The sequence below is a fragment of the Euprymna scolopes genome, chromosome 19 (genome assembly GCF_053919585.1).
Source record: "Euprymna scolopes isolate OS-2025 chromosome 19, ASM5391958v1, whole genome shotgun sequence".
Taxonomy (NCBI): domain Eukaryota; kingdom Metazoa; phylum Mollusca; class Cephalopoda; order Sepiida; family Sepiolidae; genus Euprymna; species Euprymna scolopes.
In genome coordinates, this window is record NC_136500.1 from 55,022,640 (window position 1) to 55,035,329 (window position 12,690).

A 12,690-nucleotide genomic window follows, 5' to 3' on the forward strand; every position below is an offset into this window, starting at 1 on the left:
ATATATCTATACTCCTATAAATTCGTTTTTCTTTTGTGTGTATTGCTATTCATATAAAAAACCCCTATTTTCTATTTATTTAATGTATTTATTTGCTTCTTCACCAAAGCAAATTAAGCACAAGGCCGTTTTTAATGTGGGGGAAAGCAGCTCTCCTAAAAGTAGGGTAAAAGGGGGCACTCTGGTTGTGACTAAAAACAATAATTGTCCCTCCATTGACTGCTACAAATTATCTTAAGTGTAGCATCTGCAGAACAGATACTACACTTTGATCCCAGCCCGAAGGCCAAGAACAACAGGGTATTTATTTGCTTCCTCAATGAGCAAATTAGGCAGCAGGCCGTTTTTTAATGTGGAAAGTGAAGGGGAAATGGTGACCAACTCCCCGGGGAGTAGGGGAGATGGATAGTGACAATTGGCATGAAGGATTGCCCCTACATTGACCAAGGTCTTAAATGTACTTATATACCCCCCCACATATGGTATTTGCTTGCAGTATCTGCCGGAACAAATACTACACTTTAAACTGAACAGCAAAATATCTTCGTACAAAAGTTGCCTCTCTTTAACTAAATATATTAAACCAACGGATGTAGGCAATATAATAAAAATATAAATAATATAAAAGTAGAAGATAAATTTTAAAATAAATTTATGAATACACGTAATACGAAATAAAACTTTAAAACTGACCTATATTATTAAGTCTAAAGAATAACAATAGATTTCAAACAAAATTAGAAAAAAAGAAGTAATTTTTAATTTTGATTTCACATCCATTTGAATTTCTGACGAGTTTAGAAGTATTAGAAATATGCGCCAGTATATTGTGTTAAAAGCAAGAAGTCGGCAATGACATGTATCAGATAAGCTGATCAAATCTTTTTCTTTTGTCCTGAGCAGCAAGAGCGAGAACGGTCGTACTTTAGAGCAGCTACTTTCATTCTCCTATGAGGAATGGATTAAACGTATTATACAAGTATGCTGCATACAGAGAAAAAGAAAAAGAAAATCTTCAAAATCATTGTTACACCCCAATTAAATTGTGGTTGTCATTATTTAAAGTCATTGCTATTAATCAATACATATCGAGACAGAAAAAACAATGAAAAAAGAAGTTAAAAAGAACTGATGGTAAGTGTTATATATACAACTGCAACCGCCGTCCGGATAATCTAACTGGATCAAATAAGTGAAGATTGTAGTGCTTAAAGTTGAGAAACATAATAATAAAACGAACAAACAAACAAACAATAACAAAAACAAAACGTGTAGTATCTGTTGACTTACTTGCAAATGCTATAAAGAATCGATTCCATAATCAGCATAGGACCGGTGCTGCCCAGGATATTCAGCGGTTGTCCCGCAAACAAAGCAAAGACAACCCCGGTTATACCGGCCGCAAACAAACATTCAATGGCCGCCTGAAAATAAAAGTTTTTTTAAAAATTAACATGTTTATTCGTTTTAACACAAAGATAAAACGAAACAAACAAACAAACAAACAAACAAAAAGCACTAGATATATATTCAGGTTAATATAATATTAATTTGTTTGTAACGGACTCATTGAAAAAAAAAGAATATATTTTGTTTCTTTTCTTGAAGAGCCCGGCCACACAATGGAAAAATATATAAAAATAGTTTAGACAGTTGTGCGCGCACGCGCCCTTGACCCATAATTGTAAGTGAATTAATGACGTCAATCTGTAAAGCAATATGCAAATTAGTTATCTTTGGGATGTCGATCGGATAGCTATAAACAATGCTATTAGAAAATTAGCACATTTCTTGTACATATTAATTAGACGTTTTAATCTCACTGCTAGTACGATTAAATGCCAAATATTTATAAGTAGACTGAAATCAGTAATATATGCGTGCTATCTCCTTTGCCTTTTTCTCATGAGAGTCATAATCCAAAGTATTCAATATGCAGAATACTTGGGAGGAGACTTGGTGCTTTGACGGCCTCTTTAATAAAAAAATGCTCACTATACTAGACAGAGCATATGTGTTTAAAAGTGGTGTTCTGCCTTTCTTTAAAATGTCGTTTCGTGGAAACAATAATCCAAAAAGAAAGCAGGTAATAACACAAGGGTGATTAATATTCTAGATAGAGCAGTTACATTTAAACGTCGTGTTGTCGAGGAAACCCAACATCAAAATGTTTTGCTATACTATTCTATACAAGAAAATTTACTCTCCGGAATAAGAAGTGAGATATAGTCATTAAAAAGTGTCAAATATACTAATAATACAGGATCCCGGCAATATTTTTCGGACATTTTGAAAAAAGTACTTCAAGGGTGTTACTAGTGCCAAAAACTTTTGAGATTGTAAGTACGTAGTTAAGGAGTGAAAATCCACTACTAGTGAAATCATTTTTTTGTAGTTTGGTTTTGATAATTTTAGTTTTTTGTGATTTTTGCGAAAACTTGCACGACACTATTTTTCGGACATGACAAAAATCCTACTTTATTAAGAGCTGTGTTCATGCATATGTTACTTCATGCAAGTTTTCTGCTTGTACACTTAGCTGTCATCAGAAGCAATTATCTGTTCTATTCTACTGGAAAAAAACAAGTTTAATGAGGTAAAATGCATTCAAAAGAAGTCATTTGTTTGGTACGGAAGAAGCGGGAAAACGGTCTCAGCATCAGAAGGATCGCCATGGATTTGAAGCTGCCGAAATCAACGGTCGAATACATGCCGAAGACAAGGATTGGTTTGAAGTATGCAAAGACTAAGAAAAAAATTACACTAAGAAACACAAAGGAGCAAAACTGGAGAGTGCTAAAAGGTGGTTAACAAAGCATGTTGACTTTAAGAAGGCTATATTTACTGATGAGAAGCGTTTCAAGTTTGATGGGTTCGATGGATGATGTACTTGGTCGAGAAGGGATCTTTTTACTTTCATTTTAAATCTTGAATAAAGTACATTTACATCTAAGTTAAAATAATAATACCGTGATTTCATTCTTTTGCTCACGGAGGGAGCTTTCGGTCAATCTGATATCATATAAAAACAAATAGGATATTGTTTTTTTTTTAGGAATCATGTGTTTTAAACGAACTTACCATGTTATAGTCGGTAGCTAATCCAAGAAGGCCTCCGAATGTAACATTGGGACTGAGAGTGGCCAAGAATATGTAGATTGTCGTTGCAAAGCATTGGATATGTGTCGCGTCGGTGAAGTCACTCAAGTACCATTTTGACTTTCGTTTGATGTCGTCAATCAAGCCGCCAAATAAGCTTTGAAGAGGTTAAAAAAAAGAAACAGAATTATTTTGACAACCACTTTTTTTTTAAAAGTAAACACGAACAAAAGCATGCGACAAAAGGTGAAACCAATAAAATCTGGAATTTCGAGAATCGACCAGTTATAACTGGTTCAATATTTCACTGTTCAAACCCAGGTCAATATAGGATACTGAACGCTGACTTGAAAAGAAGGTATTTTTTTTACATAGGCATCACCACTTATCAAGGGCAAGAGGTCACCCGAGGATAAGGGTTAAAGAGTGTACAGTAGAAATTGGACAATATAGTAACCGTTAGTAGCGGAAGTTCGGTAAATTTGTTAACTTATATGGAACGGCTCATCAAAAACTTGTTTACGTTAGACTTGAAGGCAACCATATTGTAATCAGCTGGAAGGCAGGAAAACGGAAGACAATTCCATAGACGGTATCAATTAATAGTTTTTTTTCAATTTAGCTTTTATTGGTGTCAAGCGTAAGCAACGACTAACTATTCGATTTCCTCTTTAAGTATCTCTATTAACTTTTTGTGACCCCCTTTTTCTTATCGGTGAAACTAAGATTTGTAGAAGGAAACGGTGCTGTGTATATCGTCCAAATGCACCTCATGACAGTCTATATATTCATACTGCTAGATTATGAGAATTGTACTGTGGGTCGAGTTTCGTAACTCTTGGTTGTCCCTAATTTATTTTTTATGTTTCAAATTTCATGGACAACGTTTTCGACAAAATGGGAAGAATTGATGCCAATAATGTAACTAGTCTGGCATCATTCTAGCCATTGAGGTTTTAAATATACGAACAGAATTATTCCCTGTAACTATAAAGCTGCCCGATTATTGCTTAAAAGAGAAATACATTCTATCTCCCTGAGACATTTCGTCGATGTGCCCAGTATTTAAAAATACCGGAGATTGGCCTTTTGCATCTCAGTACATACTGAAAGTTTCCTATTAATCATAAGTAACTGCGTGCCGACATCTAAATAACATATATGAACAAATATACTACATTATATATATATATATATATATATATATATATATATATATATATATATATATGGTATAATTAATTATTTTATTAAGACAAATGTTATTGTTTACATATGTGCATATTTGGTTCAGTTGGGATTTCTGTCTAAATCCAGCGTCATCTGAGCAGTAGTCTGAGCTGGTTTGAAATGAGAAAATGAGTTCTTTTTGAAAATTTTGCTGATTTTTAGAAAGGAAAGTAGGAGGCAAAGGAGGAGGAAAAATCCTTTATGACTCCAGTGAGTTATTAATTCTTTTATTCATGGCGATTCACACATATAATTCTATCTTATGTATTTTTATCATATAACCCTAACATGAGCCTTATCATATATATATATATATATATATATATATATATATATATATATATATATATATATATATATATATATATATATAAACATATTCTTTCGGTGACCTGAATCGTTAGACTTGAAGACAACCATATGATAGTCAGCTGGAAGGCAGGAAAACGGAAGACAATTCCATAGACGGTATCAATTCTATTAAAAAAATTGATAAAGCTTTTTTTTTTTTCAATTTAGCTTTTATTGGTGTCAAGCGTAAGCAACGACTAACTATTCGATTTCGTCTTTAAGTATCTCTATTAACTTTTTGTGACCCCCCCTTTTTCTTATCGGTGAAACTAAGATTTGTAGAAGGAAAAGGTGCTGTGCATATCGTCCAAATGCACCCTATGGCCGTCTATATATTCATACGGCTAGATTATGAGAATTGTACTGTGGGTACCTCTTTGTGCGTAACTCTTGCTTGTCCCTACTTTATCTTTTAAGTTTCAAATTTCATGGACAACGTTTTCGACAAAATGGGAAGAATTTATGCCAATAACGTAACTAGTCTTGGCATCATTCTAGCCATTGAAGTTGTAAATATACGACCAGAATTATCCCCTATAACTATAAAGCTGCCCGATCATTGCTTAAAAGAGAAATACTTTCTATCTCTCTGAGACATTTCGTCGATGTGCCTAGTATTTAAAAATACCGGAGATTGGCCTTTTGCATCTCAGTACATACTGAAAGTTTCCTATTAATCATAAGTAACTGCGTGCCGACAGCCGACATCTAAATAACATATATGAACAAATATTATATATATATATATATATATATATATATATATATATATATATATATATATATAGTTATCCGCATACAGTACTGCTTTGTTGTATCGCAAAGACTAGCACCTTTACGCATAAAATAACTATGCACACATACATGTATACCTATTTATACATATATGCACATATCCACTCCTAATATATAGATACATACTCATGTATACATATATACACGTATATATATATATATATATATATATATATATATATATATATATATATATATATATATATATATATATATATATATATATAAACATATTCTTTCGGTGACCTGAATCGGTCATACTCTCATAAATATTCTGTGTCGTTTTCCAACTCATAATAACCGACTCAATAAAAAATATCACACATACATGCATACATACATGATGATTGCAACGTCTTGTCAGACGAGTGCCACTCCCTCAGACATTTAAAATCCATGAGCCCAAATGCCCGAGGGAGTATCTATACAAATATGATGTTACAGAGTCTTAGCTTTGTACGACAGCTAAATCTCTCTCTCGGTTCAAAATGTTGAGATCCAGCAACAAGCAAGAGCAAGATAGCCAGCAACAAATTAAACTGCAGACCAGCTTAATGCGGGTAATGGTCCTCCGCTTTATGGTTTTTTAAATCAGAGATTTGCTTCTCCTAGAAAGGTTGCCTTCACCACGGCTTACGGGAGCCCTCTCCACCCCAATACACACACACACACACACACACACACACACACACACACACACACACACACACACACACACACACACACACACAAATATACACGGTGCTAGTTGGCCGTTGACCCAGAAAAAGAGTTCATTCGCCCTTTGGAAGGTCTTCTTTTTAATCCTTCAGGGAGACTAGCCGCCCTCCTCACCAAACAAGTCTGGTGGGGGAACCAGTTTAGTCGGCGGTGACCCGACCATGAGGCAGGTAGTACTGGGTTACATGGTACCAGTAGCACATGACATGATCTGACACAAACATACATACATACATACATACACACACATATACATACATACATACATACATACATACATACACACAAACACATATATATATGCATTTATTAACTAGCTGCCCATATAGATAAACCTACACACACCTTCTAACATAGATCTTTACTTATATTTATTGGCGCATATCAATGTATGATTGTCGATATTTTTATATATGCAAGAATAGATAAATTTGATTGTCAGGGATATAATACATAATCCGTGTTCATATATAGTTTTAGTATTTTACTAAAAAACTAATAAAAAATTCTCAGGTATATATGTTCTACATTGTGTAAACTTAGCACTTGCATAAGTCGATATACCCTAGAAAATTCACAATTATTAAAAGAAATTTTACCATACGAAAGCGAACAAAACATAATAAAAATTGTTAAATAACAAACAGGGATCATCAGCTGTTTATTATGTCGCTGTTTCGGACATTTAAACCAGCTGTTAAATTCATTGCCTTTCAGTGGAAAATACTTTCCTAATAAGAAAATGTACACATAATGCAGCTGCTATTTCATTAATATATAAGTTAAAAATATGATAATATAATATGAATTATAAATAAATAAATAAACAATACGTATAATAATACTGCGGAATCCTCCCTCTTAAGAATTGCTTTATGATATGAATATAAGTTTATATAGGAATAAAGATGAATAAAAAGAACTTATGTACTATTTGGTACCAGACAGTCAACTAGACAAGACGAAGGAAACCAAGTCTAAGACCCAAATATATGTATTCTAAAGAAGCCTTGAGTACTTTACAAAAATAAAACTACAATGAAAAAATAAGGCTATAATAAATAAAAAAAAATCAGTTTAAATTCCCAATTATATTAAGCTCAACATATAGCACACTTAGCACCTCATAAGCTAGAAAATTCAGTTACAAAAGAAAATTCGACAATATAACAGTAAAAAACAAAAACAGGAAACCGTGTCTTAAAATGTTACACACACACACACACACACACACACACACACACACACACACACACACACACACACACACACACACACACACACATATATATAGGGTAAAAATAAAATAAAAATACAAACGATGGTTGACGTTATGTTATTTGAGAAGGAAAACCGATAATTAATAAAATAGTAATCAACGTTTCGTCCCTATTTCAGAGGACATCATCAGGATTTCATAGGAAAAATGTAAAAGAAAAACGATCACAGACCTCATGCGAGTGAAAAAGGAAAAAAAAAAATCCTAAAGTCCTCCCATTCTAGGCCGAAACTATAAATGTGCGTGCGGAAAGGTTGGATTATTCTATGCTTATATATACACATTAAAACGATTATTCTATGCTTATATATACACATTAAAACGATTATTCAAATACATATGTACATGAACATTTTTTAAATCTTATTTATTTGGTTTAAATTATACGAGGAGAAACGGTTAAGGACATATAGACTGATTACCCAGGATCTGTATTCATATTTTTCCCTTTGATTATTATATTTCGTATCATAGGGGCTAAATTATAGAAACCTTTTCTTTGCGTGAATATTTGAAATAAGTGCTGCTTCTAGAAGTCTTCGTTTAGCTCTATCTACAACAAATTTGATAATTTTTGCATGATCAAAATCAAACGAGTGATCATGTTCAGCACAATGGCAGAAAAGTGCATTTAAGGAGTTTCCATTCTTTATGTCTTTTCTATGTTCATTAAGGTTTATTTCTAAATTACGTTGTGTTTCACTTATATATGTCTGGTGGCAATCATTACAAGGGATAGAGTATATGCCGGCGTTGGATGTGAGGGTTTTGGGGGAGTGCTTAGTGTTTTTTAATGTTTGTTTTATTGTTGAAGAAGTTGTTTGTATCGAATATATACCAAGTCTATTGAGAGTGTCGCAAATTTTTGTATTATAAGTATGTGTAGGGATGAAGAAATGTCTGTATAGTAGGGAGGTATTTGCTGTTTTATATTTTTGTTTATATTTGAATATATTTTCGTTGCTTTTTTTACTTCGCGTTGGAAATGAAATAAGCCGGATATTGTAATGTTTTTAAAGCGTTCGTGATATGTTTAATTTCATCATCAAGATATTGGGGGCTACATATTCTAAAGGCACGCAAGAAAAAAAAACAATGATCATGCCAGTTTTTATTCTACCATTGTTTATGCGAGTAGTAGTGAATATAATCGTTTTATGTGTGGCTTTTCTATGTACTTTGAAACTCAAATCATTTTCTAATCTGATGATAAGCATATCTACAAAAATATATTCTAATATAAACAAACAGAAAGAATTAAAATAGAATTGAAGAATATGGTTCCCCTCTCGTTAGGTGACTAAAAGGCATGGTATGTAAACATAAGATTGGTATATATTAGATTTTAGGAGGAATAAAATATAGTTAAAAAGTTGTTATTAAATAGAATACTAGAATAAGAATATGATGAAGATTTAAAGTTTGATTAAAATTACATTAGTATTTCAGATTTAGTTTTCGTACAAAAACAATACTACATACATAAGCCCATAAAAGGTGAAGAAGTAAATAAGATAAATAATAACCTATTTATGCTCAACATAACTCAGAAACTAAGATAAGGTAGATGTCTTTACACCCGAACAGAGATTCGTCCAGTGCCTTAGACGAAGTGATAGCAGCAGCATTCACGTTAGAAGGGATGTTAAGCTCTTTTAAAGATTCGACTCTGGAGAGATCAGAAATGAAAAAAAAAAATAAAACCTTTTTATACGCTGGTTAAGTAGGTCGTACGTTTAACTAATTTTCATACTAATTTGTAAAATTACCTTTCCTTCAGACACTTATATTTTTTTTAGTGTGTTTAATTTCTTTTACAAAAGTTTCTTTTACAAAAAGTAAAAATGATATCCTCCCGAAGGTTAAAGGTTCAATCCTCAGTGTGAGCGACCGAAAAATACATTTGCGAATTACTTAGGACCTTTATCCAGTCATGGCTGACGGAACAAGAGCACGTTACCCCCGTGAAGTAAATAAAGTGTTCCGCTCGAAATGCCGTCCAAATTCCCGAGTTCGACAGAAATATTCCCGACTTCGACAAGATACACCTACAGAAGGTCGGAGGTTATATCGACCGAAACCTTGTAAAAAATCACACACAAGATGAGAACAGTAGTCCGATGAATAATAATACAAATAACCAATCCTCATCTCAAAAATTCAGAAACGTTATATATATATATATATATATATATATATATATATATATATATATATATATATATATATATATATATACTAGCATTTCAGCCCGGCGTTGCCCGGGTGTTTGGATGTGTATGTCTGTATGTTGAGCCAAAAAAAAAAAAGTGATAGTAGGAAGGCAGGCTCGAACCCGTACCGCAAAGGAGGAAAAGAACGGGGGAAAACCTGACGTTTATGCTGTTACGACCACCGCCAAACCGGGAGTGACATGTTTTAAAATTAAGGCTAGACAATCAAAAAGAGAGGATGACTTTAAAAAATATCGTCGAAAAAAGCGACCCCCCCCTGTAGAAAAGTGCCTAGTTAAAGGTGAAGATATTAATTTTTTTTAGCCAAATTTTCGATATTTGTCGTCTGAAAGGTCGTACTTGAAAACGATACTGATCTTGAGAAAATCCGTCGCCTCTGTCCAAAGTGTTGGGCAAAGATGCAAACATACATACATACATACATTTATATATTGGTAACTAAAAATTTTCGGCCCAAATCGATGAAAAAGCTTACTCTATCTCTGAATACCGTTTATGTCAAATTTCAAATGTTTAAACCAGAAATTGTCTGAGTAATTTGGTAGAGACCGCAAAAGTCGATTTTTTAAAACTTTTACCCCTATTATGACCCCCTGAACATTTATTGTTTTGTGCTCAAATCAAGTTATTAAGTTAGATCCATGTCCAAGGAACCTATATCCAAAATTGTCGGAGTTCTCAAAGGTCAAATTGTTGAGGCTACTATGGAATTGTGAGACTACTAGCATGGAATTGTGGATAGTTGAGCCGCGAGATGTCTGTGCACATTACATTTAAATTTCTTGTAGGTAATTATAATGAAGGAAGCAAGAAACAGGGAGCATTTTTCAAATTCTGGAAGTCTGAGAGAAGAAATTATTAAAGTAGGAGCCATTCTCGCATCTAGGGACTTTAACAATAAAAGGAATGGGGTTTTGCTGCTTGCCGGGTTGGTTGGAAATAAATGCTATGAGTTCATCAGAGCACATTTCATTAAAATAGTTCTAAAACAAGCACAGGGATGCGACATTGCGACGATAGGCCAGAAGTTGGAGCTTGGTCGATAGTGCGCAACCGATTAGATTTGAGACTCTTTTATAGACCCTGTCTAAGAATGCGAGATTAGTGATCCACCCACCAGTTCAACACGGCAACAATAACTTATGCATGGGCCAAGTGTGGCTTTTTAAATATATAGGATGCTCTCTGGTGTGAATAGTTTTCTAGTAATATAGAGGGAGCCCACATTCGGTGTAGCAGCCTTGAGTGGAATAAAATAAATATAAAAAAAACACAAAAAATGCAGTCTCTGTTAATTAATAGCCAAATAAATAACGGAAACATGTATTAACCATATATTTTAACTTTTTCATTATATAATAACAAAAGAATCACGGGGAAAACAGTTTTAGCGAGTGTGCGACATTTATTTAATTTATGGAGAAAAACGATCACAGCCTGCCGGATAACAACTGCCGACTCCCAACCCTGACCCTAACACTATAAAAAAAAAAAAAAACTAAAAAGACTTAACTGTTTTGTTTTCAATTTGAGTTACCATAGTCCCTGTTGCCGTGAAATATCTGATCGCTTGCTGACGTTTCTTAAGTATAAGTTACATGGAGAAATGTAATCTGTTTCCTTTTGTCAAAATACCGACATCTTTCTTCTTTGTGACTTATTTGACTATATCAACGTTGGACCATTAGACGCGGACGACTGATCGCCTGAAACCTGAATAGCCCTCGAAGAAACGTAATTCTTTTCAAGATAATTGAAAATTCACCTCTGCTGAGATTGACGGACATTTGCCAAGGTTGACAATGGCAGCAGTAGAAGCTTTCTGATTTTTATGCAGGGTTGTTATTTTTTCTATGTATTAGTATAGTAGGATAGACCTGAGTATTATCTTTCCTCCGAATTTACAAATTATTATTATTTTTATTCACTATGGGTTCTCGCCCACGTCATGATCAAAGATTACTCACTGACAACAACCGGAAGTATTCCATGAAGTCTGACTAGCAGCACATCTCTTAAGATTTCTAGTACTCTTCACCTCTTTTGGAAAGATTTTCAAATGATTTTGCGTTATCGCAACAGCCGCTTAACATTGATTTCTCATTGTTAGCAACCATTGGTCTCCACTAGAATTTGGATGGCAAGAAGCGTCCCCAAAGTCTCAGCCATTTTTTTTTTGCACTTATCCAGTCTGACTATTGCTTTCTGTTCTCGGTCTTTCCATCATCTTTGAACCTCACTTATTTGGTGTGGCGCCAGTTTATGGTCACACACACACACACAGACACACACACACACACACACACACACACACACACACACACACACACACAGACACACACACACACAGACACACACACACACACACACACACACACACACACACACACACACAAAGGAGGAAGATGAAAGGCAGGAGCGTAGGGGAATTAACTTACAATCATACAGTTTCAGTTTTATGATTTTATTGTAATATTTCTTTGTGTTTTACATCTGTATGTCCGGCTTGTGCTTGTAGCTCATTTGTGTGAGTCTTTGCATTCAAGGGTTTTCCTTAATATTTTAGCTGTTTTCGTTATTATCTGTTGTATCTGTTCAGCTATCCCTCTGATTCCAATCTCTCCCATTAGTTTTTCGGCATTGTTCCTAGCGCTATTGCTATTAGTGGTGTTATCTTGATTTTCTTCAACTTCCATGCCCCATTGAGCTTTCTGGCCAGTCCCATGTATTTACTCCGCCTCTCTGTCTCCTTGATCTTCAATGTCTGGTCTGCTAGAACGACAAAATCTACAATCTGGTCGGATTTTTCCTTCTTGCTTATCCTTATACCATTCAGTCTTCTTGATTAGATGGGTTCATTCGTTTGTAAGTCCATATATATTATAGGATTTTGTGACTTTCATTTTCAAGTACTATTGCCGGTTTGTGTAACATTTGTCTGGGTGTTCAAGATGTAGTTGTCTGCATAATTCCCAATGCACT

At 34.1% G+C, this 12,690-nt stretch overlaps 1 protein-coding gene across 1 annotated transcript in view; it reads right to left on the minus strand.

Moving 5' to 3' along the window:
- The window catches only part of LOC145303594 (sodium-driven chloride bicarbonate exchanger-like), a 198,012-nt gene that overhangs the window by 80,585 nt on the left and 104,737 nt on the right, over nt 1-12,690 (minus strand). Inside the window, exons 9-10 of the mRNA XM_080145149.1 lie at nt 3,082-3,256; nt 1,291-1,424 (exon numbers count right to left, since the gene is read on the minus strand). Of these exons, the coding sequence (XP_080001275.1) occupies nt 1,291-1,424; nt 3,082-3,256 (309 nt within the window). The remainder of the gene's footprint in view (nt 1-1,290; nt 1,425-3,081; nt 3,257-12,690) is intronic.